At 42.6% G+C, this 22,316-nt stretch overlaps 1 protein-coding gene across 8 annotated transcripts in view; it reads right to left on the bottom strand.

Annotated features, from left to right (window-relative positions):
• Positions 1-22,316, bottom strand: part of PHACTR1 (phosphatase and actin regulator 1) — a 459,498-nt gene that overhangs the window by 204,484 nt on the left and 232,698 nt on the right. For all 8 annotated transcript variants that reach the window (XM_073332014.1, XM_073332016.1, XM_073332013.1 and 5 more), the window contains one exon: positions 3,239-3,403. In XM_073332014.1, coding sequence (XP_073188115.1) covers positions 3,239-3,403 — 165 coding nt within the window. The remainder of the gene's footprint in view (positions 1-3,238; positions 3,404-22,316) is intronic.

Here is a 22,316-nt window from a genome sequence, read left to right on the forward strand (position 1 = left end):
CTGCCAGTGCCATCAGGTGAAATTGTGTAGGTGCTTAACATCTCTGACAATCAGTTCTGTCACCTAGCACTCAAAAATGGAGGCACCCAAAATTAAAGGCCACTTTTGAAAATCTGGGCCTTTCCATCCAATGCCTTTGCTTTCTACATTCCTGGAAAGACTGGGAGAGATCTTGGGTTTCTCTATCCACATTTTAGTTCTGCAAGAGTGACTCCAACACTCCACACAGTTCTGACTGCAGAATCAGGGGCTCTCTCGGCTGCATATCACCCGGCTTCAAATGTGTTAGCAGAATGTTTTATACAGATTCCTAAAATGATCAATCAAGAGTGAGGACAGACCCCTTAAACACTGCAATGCACACTTTTTTCATCACACACGTTAGCCTACACTGCAGAGAAAACTTCAGCCAAATAACTTCTTAAATGCCAATTAAGAATTACATTTAATTTGATTAGATCAGATTTAAGCAAAATAATTAAATGAGAAAGAGTACAGAGTAAGAACTCACAAAATAACAATGCTTGGCTTTTATGCCGAGGCCACGAGGTACTAGTTTGAAATTACAAGGAAGGAAGGGAAACTATATTATAATTAAAATATTAGTACAAGTGTCACATGTGTTTGAAATACATGGAGAAATGATGAAGAGAGACGTTGGCCAGTTGTTGTAAGATGAAATTTCAGGAAAAGAGATTGGAGCCATATAGTTGATTAAAACTAGGACTGTCATCTTTGTTAACTAAGGTGGTGATATCAGTGCAAATTTTATTGTCCAAACTGAATCTGCAAATGTAAAGAAGGAACTTTAGGAGTAAGCATCAACTTTCTCACAGACACTTAGAATTGTAGCCTTTACCAAAGACTACATTTATCATTTTACAAAGGGCACTGTGGGGTGAGGATCTGTCAGAACTGTGGCAATACTGTCTAGTTACTAGTTAAAGTCTGGAAGATACTGGAACGCAGAGTTCAAAAGATTAGCCAGTTGCAGAGGGGTCTGGTTAGAGCAAGGGTGTTTGGTAAAGTTTTTGGTCTGAGGGCCACATCAGGTTTCTGAAATTGTATGGAGGGCCAGTTAGGGGAGGCTGGGCCTCCCAAACAGCTAGGTGTGGCCTGGCCCCCGCCCCCAATCCGACCCCCCCCTGTTCCCTGTCCCCTGATTGCCCCTCCGGGACCCCTGCTCCATCCAACCACCCCTTCTCCCTGTCCCCAACCGCCCCCAGAACTCCTGCCCCTGACGTCCCCCTGCCGCCCCATCCAATCCCCCTCTCCTTCCTGACTGCCCCCCCTGGGACCCATGCCCCCATTCAACCCCCCCTGTTCTTCACCCTCTGAATGTCCCAACCCCTATCCACACCCCTGCCCCTTTACCACCACTCCGAACTCCCCTACCTTCTATCCCACCTCCCCTGCTCCCTGCCCCCTTACCACGCTGTCTGGAGTGCCAGTGGCTGGCAGCACTACAGCCATGCTGCCCAAAGCACCAGGACAGGCAGCCGCGCTGCCCGGCTGGAGCCAGCCACTCCACCACGCAGCACAGAGCACCGGGTCAGGCTGCAGCTTTGCAGCTGTGCTGCCCCGAAGCTCGCAACCCTGCCGCCCAGAGCATTGCGCCAGCGGTGCAATGAGCTGAGGCTGCTGGGAGTGGGGACAATGGGGAAGGGGCCGCGGGCTAGCCTCCCAGGCCAGGAGGGTCCCATGAGCCGGATGTGGCCCATGGGCCATAGTTTGCCCACCTCTGGGTTAGAGGTAACTAACTGTTGGGATAAAGTGAGCTTGATATAGCTTATAAACAATGGTCCCTCTCACTGGACTGACTTTATTAGCTTCCGAATTGATTCTTATTATCCAATTAAAGCCTTTAAATTTAAATTAATGTACATGTTGTTAAATTAAAAGACATATTGGCCAACTGGATTTATTCTCTGTGTGGTTACTAAAATGCTTTAGTAATTGGGTTTCAGAAGAGCTATGAGACTCTCACAGAAATTGTGCCACAGAGATCTACAGTGATGACTGATAGAACATGAAGGGCAGGCCATTTGTTTTGCAAAATCATGTCACAAGCCAAAAAAAAGATAGTCTCTCAGAGCAACACAGCCACTTATTCCAATACATTTGTTTCTGCCTGTCAGACCAGGCAGAAGTTGTAAAGCCAGGTAGTTGAGTGGTTTTAGGCACTCACCCTGCAAACCGTAACTTGTGCAATTATCTCATACTCATGTGAGAATTCCCTCTTAATTAAATGCTGCTTGTTGGTGAGTAAGGACCACTAACACAAGTAAGGGCCTGCAGGATCAGAGCGCACAGTTAAGTCTTGTCTACACTATAAACTTTCACTGTGCTGTAGACAGGGGAGCAGTCAAGTGTGTGATATCCAGAATCACTGCTGGCACCTCACAGTGTGAGATCCATAGTATTCTGTTTCTGGGTTTATCTTCATAAAAAGAGGTATGAAGTGAAAAATCTTATTTTGCCACAGCCACCCCAAAATCATTGTAGAGGCAGTGGGGAGAAGGTTCACAGATACACTCCACACTTTCCCAAAGTTAGTGTTTGGATCTGGGGTATTGGCTCAGCCCTCTCTCTGATACAAAAACATGTTTTTGCAATTTTCAATACCTTTTCGTAAAAAATGTCCAAGAGTAGGAATCTGAGAAAGGCATGGCGAAAGAGCCTCACTTGTCTCAGAAGAAGGGATACTGGTCATTCCAGTCCAGTTGAATGAATAATTTGTTATTATATCAGTTTAAATGGTCTTAACTGCTTTTTCCTGGTTATTATTTTAATTCTTCATTATTTGTAAAAACTTTTACAACATCTGAAAGTAACTGCATTCTCCACTGATGTTCTCTCTTGATTTTTACCAGTTACTCTGACCTTTTTCCCTCCATGTTTCTCATAGAACAGAAGTCAACGTGACTTTCATTTGGTTTACTTGCTTTTTCTGAGCTTCACTAATATCAGAGGTTGCGTACACACCTGTGGCAAGTTTTGGCACTTCAAAATTGTTCCATTGTTTTTTAAATGCATCACACAAAAATGGGATTTTTAAAAAAATGCTCAGCAACAAAGTGATATATCTTTTTAGAATTTGGAGTACATTTCCAACAAAGTTATAATATTTTTAAGTTGATCACTGTTTGTGCCTACATTACTTATTCATGACTCTGTACTGTTTTCAGCTCATTTGAACAAACAATTTAAAAACAGTCAGCCAATGCATGTTTATTACCTGCAGAAGTGTGTTTGAACTTTTCACTCTTCTTCTTCCTCCATTTCCATGGCTTGAAAATCCTTCCTATATTGGCAAACTTACTTCTTCGCCTGATTGGAGGAGTGTGGGTGCCTGGTACTAGAGAGTCTGAACGCATTGCAGCCAGTCTTTCCACTTCGTCAGCTATTTTTCCCCAAGAGGAGGAGGAGAAGAAGAAGAAAAAGAAGGAAGCGTTAACAACATTGTGTAGCACCGCACAGATGGTCAACATTTTCATGGTACGGATAGCAGTCAAATAATGTGACAAAGATTTTGTTTATTTAATCCTTTAAATGGAATCCAAGCCCGGTTACAAAGGTCAATATTAATCATATCAACAAATTAATCAGAGGAGATGCTTTGGTCTTGGGTAATCCGTCACCCAGCCAGCACTGGCAAAGGAGCTTGAGAGAGATTTTTCTCCAGGGAGATTTTAAAAGCATTGATTATTTTTGGTGGTGTTTCCATTCGCCGTTCTGATGTTTATCAGGGACAGAGAGGAGCAAAAGAACAACAACTTACTGTTTCAGGAGAAATATTGCCACTCTTTACCACAATGTATGTGAAATATTATTTGATAAATAGTGAGGACTAAAAATTCCTTGGGGGCCATTACTGTCTCAGTTAACATCTCATTCTTTTCCCCTTCCAGTCCATTCTCTCAACCAAGGAACTCTGGAAATCCAGTAGAGTTCAAACTTATCAACACCTGGCATCATAGCGATTATGAGTATGTTCTGAAACTTCTTTCCTTTAACACAGGAGGTTTTGCAGTGAATTTCCTAGCATGGTCACAATTTGCACTGAGTTTGTTGTGCTAAAATATTTCTAATGAAGATTTTCAGAAGTTGAATAGTTGCAACAAGTAATCTTCTGTTGGTCAAAATCTAAACTGCACCCACAACACATGCAAGTGAGTGCAAAAGAGTCAACTATGCGTGCAGCATTATACTATTTTTGGTGCAAGACGATTAATCATATTTGAAAATTTTGGGGAGATTTTTCATGCATAGTTATCTGTAGGGAACACCCCCCTCACTTTTACAGGCAAAACTTTATGCTGGTATTTTTGAAAATTAATACATTCGTGATCAAATTATCAGTATTGCACTAAAATTAGAGATGGATCTGAACCACATAGATCAGATCTAAACCTCCCCAAAGTTTAAGGGCATTTGATTCAGGCTCCTTTTAAAATAAAAATAAACCCAGCAGAATAAACTGCAATCAAATGTGCTTTTCCAGTATGAAAGGTGAAGTAACTGTTTCCCATCCTCCTGCCATTTTGCCCCTCTGCATCCTACTATGTTCCCCCAAATTCTATAGTGCCTCAGTGGAAAGAGCAGAGCTTGGTCTTTCCCTCCATTTATGCTCTATAAAATACAGCCAAAGACCTGGATTTATGTCTCCCCGTCTAACTATAATTTCCATTAGCAGTTTCAAAAAAGACAAAAACAGTAGCATTATTCAATATCAAACTAAGAGCCAACCCAGGTTCTACAATCTGGCTGAGCTCTGCTCAGCACAGGGTGGGCGGAGGAGAAGATGGCTTCACAATTCCTTTATTCCCATGATTCTGGGATCTGCAGTCAAGTGCCTCAACAGCCGTTTAGAGCAACTCAGCCCAATCTGTCTTTACTTCATCCAAATGGCTCCCAATCCGAATCCTGTTTGTTCAGCCAGTGACAGCCTCCTCCCACCCACTCTGTTTCACATCAGATCTAAATTTTCCCTCATCCCCATAGCACTAACACTCGACCCTCCCCACTTTTCCCCTGGCTCTGCGTCCCAATCTATTTCTGACATTGCTGACCCTCCTTCCCCCTCTTTACCCCCCAGTCCAGCTCTTGTCCCCTTCTTCATACAAGTAAGGCTGTTTTCTCCTCCATGCTGCTGGGGTATCAGTGGGGAATGGGGGACAAGGAGTAATTGAGAGGACAGGAGACACAGGCTCCCTGCTGTCAGTTCCTGTGCATGGTGCCACCAGAATCCCCTGCACCTGGGAGCAGTAATTGTAGGGAAAGTCCAGCTCCGCCCCTGCAGCCCTGGGCTGAAGCACGCTCAGTTGCTCCATGGGGATGGTACACATGCAGTCGAAGTCAGCAGGTAGGAGCTGTGAGGGGATGCAGCATGCTCAGTGCTGACAGAATCTCTGTAGATTTTAGCTGTCAAATTCTAATAATAAGGTAACAATTCTAATAGTGTTTTCTTCTAAAATCTTCTTCCTAGAAATGCCTGAATGGCTTTTGTTCAAACTTTCCAAAGGGTGCGATAGTGGGGAGGGAGGGAAGAAAAAGGGAAGATTCAGCCTGAGGCGAACAGCCATCATGGGACATTTCAGCCCAAATGGTTAAAATTTGGCAAAGTTATAGGCAATTGGAAACAGAGTCTTCCAATAAAGCAACCTTAAGTACAGGTGGTGCTACCTATATATTCAGATATGCCTTTATACACAGACTGCCCACCTAGACATTTTGAAGGATATCGTAGGTGGGGAGCTCTTCTTTTTGAAATATAAAGAACAAGTTTCCTTTTAGCTACAAAGGCAGCTTGTTTTTCTACTCTGATTAAATGAATCAGTCTTTTGGGGGGAGGGGAAAGGGGAGGGGCACAGGCATTTAAATTACAGGGGAAAAAAATAGCTCACAAACTTGAACTAGCTTTCCAAGACTCCCAAAATAGTTTGAAAGTTTCAGACTCCAAACTCAATGACATTTTCTAATCTCCAGCTCCCAGTCTGCATTTCTACATTTTTTCTTTTTCTACTGAAGCACACAAGTTTAATCAATTTATTCTGACAAAAAAGTCACTGATTCTTTAAAAAAAAAAATCTCGAGTATAAAATGTGGCACATCTGGTAAAATATGTTCCTCATTACACCACTGAGCTATTATAACAAAAGCCCAAGTGGGGGAAAAAGTTGGAGTTAGGTGTATGTTTCACTGCACTTTGCTGAAGAAGCAGAAAAAACAGAAAAGCACGGGCTGGAGGAGCAGAGTAATCTACTTTGGAGGAGGTGGGGGCGCTTAGGAGAACATTTGCTTTGCCCTAAAGGCAGAGAAAAAAGGTAGCCTGGTTAAAGCATGTGGCTCTTCACAGGATGGCACACAGAGCTGACATGCTCAGTGTGATGTGGTGCCAGATACAAAGCCTGGGGATTGCTGAATCAAGGCTAGAAATTGCATGGTTGTGCAGAGCAAATCAGTGAGAGGAACAAAGAAGAAACCAGAAAACTCCTTATACCCTCTGACTTCACTGGAAGTTACTCTGTTTTGAAGAACAAAATGGTTTTCACTTTCCATTCAGGAAATCATGAATCAAAGCAAACCCTTTTTCCCTTTAATAAAATAAAAAAAAAGTGCCAGAGGCTAAGGCACATCTAACCAACCATGCTCTGACTCAATGTTTTCCACTGCTGTGGCTTTTAAGAGCTTCTGCTAAAGAGATGGGCAGGTCTCTGGGCACCACTGTGATACTTGACTGGAAATTGTATAGGGTATAAAAGCATTCTGCTGAACCAACTGGGAATGACACCATGAGGCTTCTTATTCAGCCTGACTTTCACAATGAAACACACAGCTATGTGAGAAACAAAACTGCAAATGAACTCAAAATCCCTCCAACCCACCTCCCCCCACTCTCCTGTGCTCCTCAAATGGGCCACAATTACTGCTACAAATCACTCTTGATTACTAAATTGCACAGAGCTGCAGTACTCCCTCTTTATAAGGCTGCTCTAATTTGGGGCATCACTAAGGCTAGGGCTAGTCCTGTTTGAATTGATATCCATTATAGATCTCCTCTCTTCATGATACACACCGTCTTTGTAAGTTACAGCTTTCCTCCCCTTAAGAGCACTTCCTCTTTTAGGGCCAATTCCTAAGGGTCTATACTCAAGCAAATCTCTCACTGAAGTCAAAGAGAAGTTACCCAAATAAAGATCGAGTCCATAAAGAGCTAGAAACTGTCACAGACAGTGTCAAAACCATTTCCATATTTTGACTTTCTTTCACTGAATTTCAATATCTTGTCTCATGCAGAACTATGTTCCAGGAGTCCTACTGTGCATCCCATTAGCCGGGAGCTCTTCTCCTTCATCCTTTCCAAATAAGCACAATGCAACTAATGCAAGTAACAGAATTTCTCCCTCTCTTTTTTTAAAAAAAGTCTACTTCACATTTCATGAAATATACTTCCAAATGTACTACTAACTCAAACATCATGATCACTGTAGAGGAATGACTGAATTAGAACCATATACACTACAGTCTTCATAAAGGAGTTAGAGTAAAGATAAGAGAGTAAAAGCCATACTTCACTCCCATTTTCTGTCATCTCTTTTGCTTCAATTAGCCATGTTCCCTCTGCCTTTTTGGCTTCTCATGATTATTGACTAGCTGTGGGCTTTGACACCCACTAATGACAGCAGGCTTTGTAGGCGGTTTTCACACTCTTCCTGTTCCCAAAGAAGGTGGTGCTTTCAAGACTGCAAACTAACCCAGACCTACATATTTATTGCCTTTGGGAGAGAAAAGCAGGTCAGTACTTACCAATTTGCTATACTGATACTGCTAAACTGCTGTGTGTTTTGGGGCCTTTCATCACAGTATTGCAATTTTGTCCTTTGACTGGCACAACAAATACAAGATGATGTTTATAATCGTCACCATAATGACAAATACTCAGCACGTACAAATGGTGTTCACCTTATATCCCAGGAATGTCAAGCACACAATACTGTTGGTGAACGGGACACCACATGAACTGAAATACACATAAGCTTGACGCACAGGCTTTTCCTGAACAAATGGAAAGACACTGCAAGATTTCAAGACGACTTGAAAGTAGGGCAGGAGGATGACCCACTTCCCACTCATCATCTTCCTCCTCACCAATGCCTTGCAGGAGAAATGACAGGACTAAATAGAACGGTGTTTCACAGGTGTCTGGTGATAATAGTGTTGCCAATTCAGGATTTTAATCACAAATCTAGCAAAACTTGGTGTTCTTCATAAAGCCACAGATCAAGGGACTAGGTAAGAATCTGAGGGTCTATTAAAAAAGTTTCTAGTCCTCATGGTTATAGAGAAAAACTTGAAAACCTGACTATAATGCACCCCCAAAGACTCACAAACTAATCAAAAGAACCACAAATGTTCCATTTTGTCTCACAATTTTGAAGACAGACAATCTCAGGGTATTTTGGGTCATGACTCATGATTTCTCAGTACCTGGGGCTGGCAATATGATGTAGAGGCACCACAGATGGTACACGGCTGTGTAAGTAGAATAGTCAGGACAAAGAACTGTTTGCAAAACAGTATCTTATTACTGTAGGTGCAACAGTGAAGCCCAGGAGAAAACATGACTGAAAACCTCGTATTCCACACTTCTGAGTGTTCTGCCTCTTTCAATGCAAAGCCTTTCTGAGTATCTATTGTCCCTGCCCCCTCTGAAAATCAGCTGGATGCAGAGGTGGCCTACTTCCCAAGCTCTGAGAGTTGCAAAACATGGATCAATGACCCTCAAAGATGGTAAGGAGCCCCAGTTTTGGTTGGGAGATGTCTGGGTGGGCATCATACCAGTTGTTGAGATAAAGAATATCCCAGATTTCATTTTAAAAATTAATATGCTTGCATCTCTGCATTCAGGTACAGAGAACTAGATCATAGCTGAATGGCTGACAATCAGCTAACTGATCATGCACAACAACCCCTCTGCATCAAACAGCATCTTCCTCTCCAGTAACTCCACTAGTATTTTATCTAACCTCATTTATGCAATTTGCAATGCTGTTGTAAACATGTTGGTCCAGGATATGAGAGAGACAAGGTGGGTGAGACACTATCTTTTATTGGACCAAAAGAGACAAGCTTTTGAGCTCCACAGAGCTCTTCTTCACGTCCTGACTTTAACGACAGGACCTTAAATAGAGGAGAAGAGTAACAACAAAATAATCGAGTTGTCAATTTGTTTACAAGCTACATCTAACCTCACCTCATTCTTAGCTTCAGTCTCTAACCAATTTCAGCTGCAATTGCTTCTAGTTGTCAAGACTTCTTTTGCACTCTGAATCCAGAATGTTCCAGAACTTAAACCACACACACAGTCAGTTCTTAAAAGCCCCATACACCACAAAACTCAGTGGAGTTATTGTGAAAGTACACCCCTTTTCTGGCGGTCTTCAGAGCATCCAGCCAACATTATAATAACCAGTAACAACCACCATAACTGTTGAAACTTTTTTTTGTTCTCTTAATCTGAAATTAGATTTAAAATGATCTAATTCAGGTAATCTCATTTTTCCTTATTCTCCTATAGGAAAGCTGAGCCTTTCCTGCTTTCCTATTAACACCTGATATTTTTGTAGGGTTATCGTCCCTTAATTGCCTTTTTTTTCAGGCATTGAGTTCTACTGGTCCTCCCCCTTCTTCCCATTTGAACCTTCCTTAAAGCTTTTCAGTGTCTGTTTTACAATGAAAGGCCCAACGCTGCAAGCAGCATTCCAAGCGCCGTTTTATCGAGATGGGATTATTACCTCATTTGCTTTATAAGAAATCCTAGTAAAAACATGCTTTAGGATGGCATTTGCCATTTTTGCAATGGCATTGAATTGTCAGTTCATATCCAGTTTATGATCCCCTATGAGGTCTGCAGCTTCATTTCTCTGCATTCTAAATAGCACTAGCTCATTTCTCTGATGATGATTATTTCTCTCTAGGTATATTACTTTACATTTTATCTGCAAACAGAATCTCATCTCATTTACATTTACCCATCTCGATACACCTGTCAGATCACTCTGCAATTCTGATTTTTCCTATATGGTGTTTATAATCCCTTTCTAAGTTTGATATCATCTGCAGGTTTAATCAATGTGGCGTATATACATTTTTCTCTTGATTAAAGGTATATAATTGAAAAGTACAAAGTTTAAAAACTGAGCTGTGCAAGACCTCACTTCATACCTCCCCCACATTTTGAGGTTAAATTGTTAATAATTAATGGCTGATTGCAACAGGTCAGACAATTTCTTTAATCAACACTATGCTGCAGTGGTTTTTATTGATACAAAATCCTTCTAATCTCTAAGACTGTTTATTTTTATATATGTAGAATGGATACTTTACTAACCAAGCCTGTAAGGATACAAAATAAAGAATATTAGGTTTGACTAATCTGAGCTATGCTTTATCCACAATGTGACTTTCACTGCTCATCACGTTCTTCACTGCTGAAGTGTTTAACACATATAGATTTCCTTATTATTGGTCACAAAAACCTGCTATTGAAGTTAGACCAAGTATTTGATAATTTTCTAGGGGTAAATTTGTCTAAAGCATCTAAATGAGTTAGGAGCTTAAGCCTCCTTTTCAAAAGTCATTGCAACTTAGGCTCCTAAAATCGCTATGAATCTCCTTTACCTTTCCTTATCTTTTTTAAGGCCCATTCATAAAAGCCTCAGTAAGCCAACTGACATCAATAGGACTACTTTGGGGCTCGATGTCCTAAGCCACAAGAAGAGGAGGGGAGTAAAGATGATCACACATCCCCAGCCCAACCATGGTGTGCCAGCATCTGGGCTCCCAGATCTTAGATCCAGGTCCTAGAAGGGAGCTCAGGGGCCTTATGAAAGATGCCGTCCCCATGAAGCAAGTGGCAAGAGAGTGTAGGGAGTAGGTTGAGCCATTGAGACTGCCCCCACACATGCTGACCAATGGAGCTGGTTGGTCATGCAGGTGGAATTGAAGGGTATGTTGCACCCTGCAAAACGGTGCCACAAGTTACTAACACTGCTACGGCAACCAGGATGCTCCAGAAGGAATGGGGGATGTCTCTGAGGCATGATGCCTCCTGGTATTCCCCATGGAATGGTGCCTTCATGTGCAGTCCCTTACTCAACGCTCTGTTAATGACCCAATTTAGCCCTTTGCGGGTAAGCATTGCAGGATCAGACCCTTAGAAAGCACAGAAGCACTTTATTTCTATTACATGCAATCTACAGGTGGAACAGCATCAATGTGCAAACACACTACTACAGGTATATCCCCCAACCCTACTTATCACACTCAATGTCATGGCACTTCCCTCCCTACCCCCTTCATTTCCACTCCATATTCTTATCTATGTTCAGCACCATTCAACCAGATGCCCTCCAACACTTCAGTAGCTGCACATGTAAATACAACCCTACTTTCTGAGACTGAATGCAAGGGATCCACACAAACAATTCCTTTTGGTCTTTCTTGATATCTAAGCTTTTGGAAATACAATGTTCATCCTGCCAGCGTCCCTACAGGCATGGCAGCAAGTTCATAACACTATACAGACTCAGTCACTCTCTCTCAAAATAAATGTCAACAATTACTTTGCAACTGCCTGTGAGAATAAGGTTAAATCCCACAACATCGAAAACAGCCAAGTAAAATCGCACACACGTAGGGTTATGTCTAATCTAGGGCTCTGGTCTTAAATGAAATAGCCACTATAGAAGTCACAAGCAAAAGATTTTCATTGGATTTTGAGATCATGTCCCTGCATGATGGCAACTCCCATTGATGTAAATGATGACTGGATCTGTGTAACTGAGGGTGGAATCAAACCGCATAGCTATCATCTCGGGATAGTATCTCTTGATACTGTTAGCTTGTTAGACCAGATGGAGACAAGCCTCACTTTCATTTGAGTCATGCCCTGACTGATCAAAACTGGAGTTCAAGCTCATTAATCACAGTTAAAGTACCCTCTGATGCCCAAGGATGTGGAACAGATAAACACAGCTTCCTTTAGGCAAATCTTCAAATGCTTAGCAATGACTTCTTCGGCATGAAAAACAGAATTGGATTCCAAGATCATTCCATTCCTAAATTTCCTTCAATCGTGAATGAGGTAATTAATTTTTATCAAATATATTGTTTCTGTGAAAGGCCAGCTCCCAATTGCATTAAATCATCATCAGACAGGTGCTGGTATTGACTAAGTTCTCAGGGTCTGATTCTTCTCTGATAATGATGTAAATTGGGGAGTAATTCCATTGAATGACAATAATGCAAAGCTGGTGTGAGAAAAAAAGGTGACATCATCAGATAGTGGTGATGTTTTTGATCACAGACATGTTACCAATAATTGTATGCACCTGATTACAACTTCACCATTTATCAGAATGATCCAGAAGGGCCGGATTCTGACACCCCCCCCCCCCGGGATAGTACCTTGTTCTACAAATAGTTTAACTGAAAACAATGGAACTTCTTGGAGTGTGTGAAATCCGGCCTTTAATGAATGGACAACTAGCTCTGAATGCTGCCGATTTTGAGATGCGCTGCCAACCGTGCCCACATATCTATGCAGGGGACACCATCACAGGGCCCAATCACATCAGCCACGCTGTCAGAGGCTCGATCACCTGCACAGCCACCAAGGTGATATATGCCATCATGTGCCAGCAATGCCCCTCTGCCAGGTACATTGGTCAGACTGGACAGTCTCTACGTAAAGGAATAAATGGACACAAATCAGATGTCAAGAATTATAACATTCATAAACCAGTCGGAGAACTCTTCAATCTCTCTGGTCACGCAATCACAGACATGAAGGTCGCTATCTTACAACAGAAAAACTTCAAATCCAGACTCCAGCGAGAAACTGCTGAATTGGAATTCATTTGCAAATTGGATACTATTAATTTAGGCTTAAATAGAGACTGGGAGTGGCTAAGTCATTATGCAAGGTAGCCTATTTCCCCTTGTTTTTTCCTACCCCCCCCCCCCCCCCCCCCCGCAGATGTTCTGGTTTAACTTGGATTTAAACTTGGAGAGTGGTCAGTTTGGATGAGCTATTACCAGCAGGAGAGTGAGTTTGTGTGTGTATGGGGGTGGGGGGGATGTGAGAAAACCTGGATTTGTGCAGGAAATAGCCCAACTTGATTGTCATGCACATTGTGTAAAGAGTTGTCACTTTGGATGGGCTATCACCAGCAGGAGAGTGAATTTGTGTGGGGGGGTGGAGGGTGAGAAAACCTGGATTTGTGCTGGAAATGGCCCACCTGATGATCACTTTAGATAAGCTATTACCAGCAGGACAGTGGGGTGGGAGTAGGTATTGTTTCATATTCTCTGTGTATATATAAAGCCTGCTGCAGTTTCCATGATATGCATCCGAGGAAGTGAGCTGTAGCTCACGAAAGCTTATGCTCTAATAAATTGGTTAGTCTCTAAGGTGCCACAAGTACTCCTTTTCTTTTTGCGAATACAGACTAACACGGCTGTTACTCTGAAAATTTTGTGTGACTTCTTAGGAAACTCTTGGTCAACTAAAAGAAATATCTGACCCCCTTTTGCAGATCCTGTAAGTAAGATTATCCAATAATAGTTTTTATAAAAAGGGGCCTTCTAAATCACAAATCTTTAGATTATTCAGACACCACATGGGACTGTAATGTCAACCAAAAGCTGCAGTGTACAGACAATGCTACATCACCCGTTTAAAAAAAAAAAAAAAAAGGTAATTTTGACAATGAGAACAGATTCTGTAAATAGCCTTTTTAAATATAGCTGTGACACTGGGGTTTCCATCCAGTATGAAACTGGAGAAAAGCCTTTTGAAGAGTCTTTGGATTAAGTTTAGAGGCAAAAGCGACAAGGGTGGTGTCGTGGTGGGCGTCTGCTATAGACCACCAGACTAGGAGGATCAGGTAGACGAGGCTTTCTTCAGACATCTAACAGAAGTTTCCAGATCACAGGCCCTGGTTCTCATGGGGGACTTCAATTACCCTGACATCTGCTGGGAGAGCAATACAGCAGTGCACAGACAATCCAGGAAGTTTTTGGAAAGTGTTGGGGACAATTTCCTGATGCAAGTGCTGGAGGAATCAAATAGGGGCCATGCTCCTCTTGATCTGCTGCTCACAAACAGGGAAGAATTGGTAGGGGAAGTGGGTGGCAACCTGGGCAGCAGTGACCATGAGATGGTCAAGTGCAGGATCCTGACAAAAGGAAGAGAGGAGAGCAACAGAATACGGACCCTGGACTTCAGAAAAGCAGAATTTGACTCCCTCAGGGAACTGATGGGCAGGATCCCCTGGGAGGCTAATATGAAGGGGAAAGGAGTCAAGGATTGCTGGCTGTATTTTACTGAGGGCGCAAGAACAAACCATCCCAATGTGAGAAAGAATAGCAAATATGACAGGTAACCAGCTTGGCTTAACAGAGAAACCTTCGGTGAGCTTAAACACAAAAAGGAAGCTGACAAGAAGTGGAAACTTGAACAGATGACTAGGGAGGAGTATAAAAATATTGCTTGAGCATGCAGTGGTGTAATCAGGGAGGCCAAAGAACAATTGGAGTTGCAGCTAGCAAGGGATGTGAAGGGTAACAAGAAGGGTTTCTACAGGTATGTTAGCAACAAGATGGTCAGGGAAAGTGTGTAACCCTTACTGATGGGGGAGGCAGCCTAGTGACAGATGATGTGGAAAAAGCTGAAGTACTCAATGCTTTTTTTGCCTCGATCTTCACAGACAAGGTCAGCTGCCAGATTGCTGCACTGGGCAATACAGTATGTGGAGGAGGTGAGCAGCCCTCAGTGGTGAAAGAACAGGTTAAGGACTATTTAGAAAAGCTGGACATGCACAAGTCCATGCAATGCATCTGAGGGTGCTTAGGGAGTTGGCTGATGTGATTGCAGAGCCATTGGCATTATCTCTGAAAACTTGTGGTAATCGGGGGAGGTCCTGGATGATTGGAAAAAGGCAAATATAGTACCCATCTTTTAAAAAGGGAAGGAGGAGAATCCAGGGAACTACAAACCAGTCAGCTCCCATCAGTCCCTGGAAAAATCGTGGAGCAGGTCCTCAAGGAATCCTTTTTGAAGCACTTGGAGGAGAGGAAGGTGATCAGGAACAGTCAACATGGATTCACCAAGGGTGTGTCATGCCTGACCAACCTGATTGCCTTCTATGATGAGATAATGGTCTCTCAGGATGTGGGAAAAGCAGTGATGTGCTAAACCTTGACTTTAGCAAAGTTTTTGATACGGTCTCCCACAGTATTCTTGCCAGCAAGTTAAAGAAGTATGGGCTGGATAAATAGACTATAAGGTGGATAGAAAACTGGTTAGATCGTTGGGCTCAACAGGTAGTGATCAATGGCTCAATGTCTAGTTGGCAGCCGCTATCAAGCGGAGTATCCCAGAGGTTGGTCCTGGGGCCGGTTTTGTTCAACATCCTCATTAATGATCTGGATGATGGGACGGATTGTACCCTCAGCAGGTTTGCAGATGACACTGAGCTCAGGGGGAGAGATAGGTACACTGGAGGGTAGGGATAGGGTCCAGAGTGACTTAGACAAATTGGAGGATTGGGCCAAAAGAAATCTGATGAGGTTCAACAAGGACAAGTGCAGAGTCCTGCACTTAGGACAGAAGAATCCCATGCACTGCTAAAGGCTGAGGACTGACTGGCTAAGTGGCAGTTCTGCAGAAAAGGACCTGGGATTACAGTGGACAAGAAACTGGATAAAAGTCAACAGTGTGCCATTGTTGTCAAGAAGGCTAATGGCATATTGGGCTGCATTAGTAGGAGCATTGCCAGCAGATCAAGGGAAGTGATTATTCCCCCTCTATTCGGCACTGGTGAGGCCACACCTGGAGTATTGTGTCCAGTTTTGGACCGCCCACTACAGAATGGATGTGGATAAATTGGAGAGAGTCCAGTGGAGGGCAATGAAAATCATTAGGGGGCTAGGGTACATGACTTAGGAGGAGAGACTGAGGGAATGGAGCTTATTTAGTCTGCAGAAGAGAAAAGAGTGAAGAGGGATTTGATAGCAGCCTTCAACTACCTGAAGCGGGGTTCCAAAGAGAATGGAACTAGGCTGTTCTCGGTGGTGGCAGAAGACAGAACAAGGAGCAACGGTCTCAAGTAGCAGTGAGGGAGGTCTAGGTTGGATATTATGAAAAATTTTTACTAGGAACGAAATTTTACTAGGAACGAGATGAAGCACTGGAATGCATTACCTAGGGAGGTAATCTCCATCTTTAGAGGTTTTTAAGGCCCGGCTTGACAAAGCCCTGGCTGGGATGATTTAGTTGGGGTTGGTCCTGCTTTGAGCAGGGGGTTGGACTAGATGACCTCCTGAGGTCTCTTCCAACCCCAATCTTCTATGATCACCATAACAGCCAGGAGAAAAGGCAAAGTAACTAGTTTAAGAGCTAAACTGCCCAAACTATTCCCTTTTAATTTGTATTTTGCTTCTCTTGGGAAAAATAAACTACTGTTTCTGTCCTTTAAAGAAGTTGATAGGAAGCTGGCCAAGAGGAAAAAGAGTAATTAGACCAAATGGTACAAGCAAAAATCTGTTTTAGTGGACTCTAATTGAGAGGAGCCAGTTTGTATCTATCAATCTCAGTACAAGCAGTTAGAAGGAAAGGTGAAGTCTTTCAAGTTAAGATGCCTAAAGTCAGGCATTTAAGGTCTGGTCTAACTCCCATTACAGTAAATGGGGAGCCCTTCCCTTGATCACCACGGAAGCTGGATAATAAGTCACAGATTTTTACCCAGTACACCTAGCGATTAAGTTAGTTGGGCTGGGAGTCACGACTTGTGGGTAAATTTTGCCCTTTCTTTCACCCATGCAATCCAATTGACTTGTAAATGAGGGCAGAATCTAACCCCTCTATCCTCTTCCTGTGTCTGCTGCTGATCTGACAGATCTAAGCACCAGGCACGGAGTGAGTGTGAGGGCGTGAACTGCTCTCTCACCCATATATGTGGTCCTCTCCAGGTCAGGCTGAAGCATGCTGGAAAAACAAAAACAGGAAGCCTGCACTGCTGCAGCCTAGCCTGTGGAGAGAGGACTCTAGTGCCCAGCGCTGACATTTAGACACCTTTCCTCAGGATTAGAATTCACATCCAGAAATATAAATCAGTAGAGAAAGTACTTCAGCTTGGCCTTCTTAATCTAATGCATTCTTTTGTAACAACAACCATCCACAGCTGTTTGCGGAAGAAACTGATGGCCTGTTCTGAGCCATAATGGCAAATAAAGCATTCTGGCAGATTGGGCCTACCTATACAAAGCCACTTGTCCTTGAAATTGACAATAATTTCATTGTGTAATATTATGAGGGTCACAACAGTAGGTATTTGCAGTAGATTTTATTTCAATACTGCAGTTGGAAAAAATAAAGAAACACAATTAGACAATTCTTACAACACAACAAAGATATCTTCCTTTCACCCACTAGCTGCTGTGCATTTGGCACCATGCAGGAGGCCTGTGCAAAAGAATCTGCACATATACTAGAAATGGTGAATTATGGACTTTCCAAAGGTCTTACCATACAGGCTTCACAAAATTATTCTTTTACAAAGAAATACATAACTAAAGTTACCATCAGCAAAAACTCCTTCTGATCTATTTCTGCAGTAAGGGAAACTAGACACTGTGCATCTGGGGGTAACTTGGACAGGAGATATGCACTTGCTTTCATGCTGAATTCTATGACCAAAATATTTTTGCAATATTCTACAAATTTCGTAAACATTTTTCAGCATGGCCTTGAAATTTTGGCTAAGCAAAACTGCTGCATTCATAAAACCTCTTAACTAAACTGGAATTGGCAAAAAGGGATTATTACAAAAATCTCAAAGCAAAAAGGCAGGAGTAATATTTGTTTTATATTTGCAATAGAGAATAGCCTAAACTGCAATATTTGGATCCAGATTTCAAACTTCCCAAAATTTGCAAACTAGTGGATTCAGGTTGGCCCTCTGTAAAAAGGCAGGTGGGGGGCAGGGGAAATCAGTTTTAAAAAAACATCTCTGTATCCAGGTTCAGATGTTTGGTGTGGATGTGGTGGGCCCATTTCTATTACAAACATACACAAATGGAGACATGTAAAACTCTGCAACAGCAAAAAATAGTGAAGTTAATGAGCACTGATAGGAGGTGAAGAGCTGCAACCCTGGTTTGTCAACAGAATTTGAGTAAAAAGAAAAGGAGTACTTGTGGCACCTTAGAGACTAACCAATTTATTTGAGCATGAGCTTTCGTGAGCTACAGCTCACTTCATCGGATGCATGCCGTGGAAACTGTAGCAGACTTTATATATATATACAGAGAATATGAAAAAATATCTCCTCCCACCCCACTGTCCAGCTGGTAATAGCTTATCTAAAGTGATCACCAGGTGGGCCATTTCCAGCACAAATCCAGGTTTTCTCACCCTCCACCACCCCCACACAGATTCACTCTCCTGCTGGTGATAGCCCATCCAAAGTGACAACTCTTTACACAATGTGCATGATAATAAAGTTGGGCCATTTCCTGCACAAATCCAGGTTCCCTCACCCCCCTCCCAAAAACCAGACAGACAAACTCACTATCCTGCTGGTAATAGCTCATCCAAAGTGACCATTCTCCCTATAATGTGCATAATTAAGGTGGGCCATTTCCAGCACAAATCCAGGTTCTCTCACATCCCCCCCACCCCCATACACACACAAACTCACTCTCCTGCTGGTAAAACCCCTTCAAAACTGACCACTCTCCAAGTTTAAATCCAAGTTAAACCAGAACATCTGGGGGGGGGGGGGGGGAGGTAGGAAAAAAACAAGAGGAAATAGGCTACCTTGCATAATGACTTAGCCACTCCCAGTCTCTATTTAAGCCTAAATTAATAGTATCCAATTTGCAAATGAATTCCAATTCAGCAGTTTCTCGCTGGAGTCTGGATTTGAAGTTTTTTTGTTTTAAGATAGCGACCTTCATGTCTGTGATTGCGTGACCAGAGAGATTGAAGTGTTCTCCGACTGGTTTATGAATGTTATAATTCTTGACATCTGATTTGTGTCCATTTATTCTTTTATGTAGACACTGTCCAGTTTGACCAATGTACATGGCAGAGGGGCATTGCTGGCACATGATGGCATATATCACATTGGTGGATGTGCAGGTATACGAGCCTCTGATAGTGTGGCTGTTGTTATTAGGCCCTGTGATGGTGTCCCCTGAATAGATATGTGGGCACAATTGGCAACGGGCTTTGTTGCAAGGATAAGTTCCTGGGTTAGTGGTTCTGTTGTGTGGTATGTGGTTGTTGGTGAGTATTTGCTTCAGGTTGCGGGGCTGTCTGTAGGCAAGGACTGGCCTGTCTCCCAAGATTTGTGAGAGTGTTGGGTCATCCTTTAGGATAGGTTGTAGATCCTTAATAATGCGTTATATTGCGCTATATTGATGACATCTTCATCATCTGGACCCATGGAAAAGAAGCCCTTGAGGAATTCCACCATGATTTCAACAATTTCCATCCCACCACCAACCTCAGCCTGGTCCAGTCCACACAAGAGATCCACTTCCTGGACACTACAGTGCTAATAAACAATGGTCACATAAACACCACCCTATACCGGAAACCTACTGACCGCTATTCCTACCTGCATGCCTCCAGCTTTCACCCTGACCACACCACACGATCCATCGTCTACAGCCAAGCTCTGCGATACAACCGCATTTGCTCCAACCCCTCAGACAGAGACAAACACCTACAAGATCTCTATCAAGCTTTCTTACAACTACAATACCCACCTGCAGAAGTAAAGAAACAGATACGGACTTGCATTTCTTATAATTTCCTCCATATATGGACCCATTACCCACGGCAGACTGCGGGGAATAAAAAAAAAGGGGAGGGGTGACTTTTTTAGTGGCGGAATGCAGGATCAGATAAAGAGCTGAACTTGCCACTCTGGCAACCCACGCCAAGTATGGGAAAGGGAGAAGAGAAAGTTAGGAATTACAGGGTGTCCATTCTTTCTTTAACAGTTAGGGACATACATGTTATGATTTTATGTTGTGATGTGTACACATTGCACGAGTAAGAGAAAGCTGTGTTCATATTTAACTCTGCTCATCATGGCCAGTATAAATGCATAAAAAGCCACTCACACTTTTACACTTTAGAATTACTGGACATATTCTGGGAATCAAACTACAAGTGCATAATACTGGCCTAATTCATTAGACGTGCAATGATGGGAGGAGCAAAGGGTCCCTGAGCCATCTTGCTGGTACAGGGCAGGAATGTTTAGAGAGGCCAGTTCTGGAAAATGGGAAAAGGAAAGATGCATTCTGGGATGTGCCTAAATTAGGCTACACACCAGAGCTTCATGAGACCCTATCTAGTGCCTGGCACTGACTGCAATATATATATGCTGGGTCAGGCTCCTAGCCCTCACATCCACAAGCCAGCATATCAAGTCCCTTTGGGGATGGTGAATATTGTTGAGAGCTTTAGTTAATCCCCCCGTCTATAGCTTAGGAAAGTAAATGCACTAGGGTGAGGAGCGTATCCTGTCCTGCTGCTGCATGGGTAAGTTTCAGGGAGGGGAAAAGAGATTTTTTTTTTTTTTTTTTTACTTGTGAGCCCTATTTTCCCCACATCAGCTGTGCGCTTAAATACAGCAAACTCTCACAACATCCATCCTTGTTTCTCTGCCTTTTAGTAATCTTTGCAATTTAAAAACAGATTGTAAAGTAGCATCAGGAAGATAAGAAATGATAAGTTTGAAAACATGACATAAATCCTGTTTGAATTGTTTTAATTTCAGCTGATGGAGAACAAACAATGTTTCTACAGAAAAAATTTATGGTACAAAAATTAAGCAAACTGACAATGTCTCCATGTTGGAAATTATTCCCCCCCTCCAACCCCCCTCCACACACACTTTGCTTGTACTATATTGGATATGTCTCCTAATCCAGCAAATTTCAAGGCAATTGTGCCTCAATAGTTGTGCAGGAGACATTGTTAATGAGTTCTTAGGGCCTCCGTATGACAGGGATCACTGACATTATAGTCCATAGGTGCCCCAAAGAAGCTTTCTAATATGTGGACCATGGACATAATAGACCACAGTGGCATTTCCAGAACCAGTTTAGCTTGTCAATATGTATTTGGGGACTCTATAATATGTAAATTCTGACTGTAAAAAACTCTAAAGCACAAAGGTCTGCTTAGCAACATTTTAATCTGTGGATTCTTGACTCACCAGACAGCAGTATCTCCAGGTCACAACCTATACACTCCTTTGTGCATAACTCACTGCAACATAATATGGATTTGAACTGATCTTTGCTGGACTCAAGCAAGTCCCTCTTCAAAAATCCTGGTTCTCAATTATTGCACCTTTGCATTCAAAAAGTCCAGTCTTGCAATTACTGCACATTTGCATTTTTAGACATTTTAAACTGAATAACTTTAAAATATCTTTACTTTTGTTCTTCAATTTCTTTTGTGATTAGGTGAAACAGAAATCATTCTCAGCTGCCAAAGTCTCCCAAGACATATTCAAAAGTTGCAGCCATTTTAATATTTATGCCCTATATCCATAGTGCCCAAATCCATTAGACTAATGGCCTAAAAAATGTCAGGCAAAAGACGACTAAGGGCAAAATCCTTCCCTTAAGTATCGTGGCTCTCTGCTGGGTGGTGGTGGAAATGGAGTGGCATCTGCTGAACTATGGCACTATAATAATCATTACTCCACTATAGGGCAGGACAGCTCAGAACAGGCAGTGCCAGGAGGAAAATATGTGAAGTGTAATTTACTGCTTCCCCAAAATGTCCAAGCTAATGTGTGTGTTGCACACTGTAGCATGTGTGCTGAGGGACGGGTGATATGGCCATATCCCTGAACTGTTGGATCACAACCCTTGAGGCCAGCAGGCATTGTACTTGAGCCCCTCTCATAGTAGTGTTGGATTAGAACATTGCCCTGATGCTGGACTGATGCACTGGGAGTGGCTCCCTGAACCTTCTTCTCCTCTAATACACCCATGCAAGACAGGGCAGGATTTGGACATAAAGCTCTTTTTAAGTCATAAGAGTGCTTAAAAAGGCATCAGATGTCCATGCGATGTACCATTTACACATCCTTTTTTCTGAGCTGATTCCTTGTACGTTAAATGTTGCCTCAATGTTCCTGCAATCTCAACTACAGTCAGTGAACAAAGGAGTGCGCCTAGCAGTGTGAGCTACTTCTTTTGGACTTTTCAGAAAG

The sequence above is a fragment of the Lepidochelys kempii genome, chromosome 2 (genome assembly GCF_965140265.1).
Source record: "Lepidochelys kempii isolate rLepKem1 chromosome 2, rLepKem1.hap2, whole genome shotgun sequence".
NCBI classification, from domain to species: Eukaryota; Metazoa; Chordata; order Testudines; family Cheloniidae; genus Lepidochelys; species Lepidochelys kempii.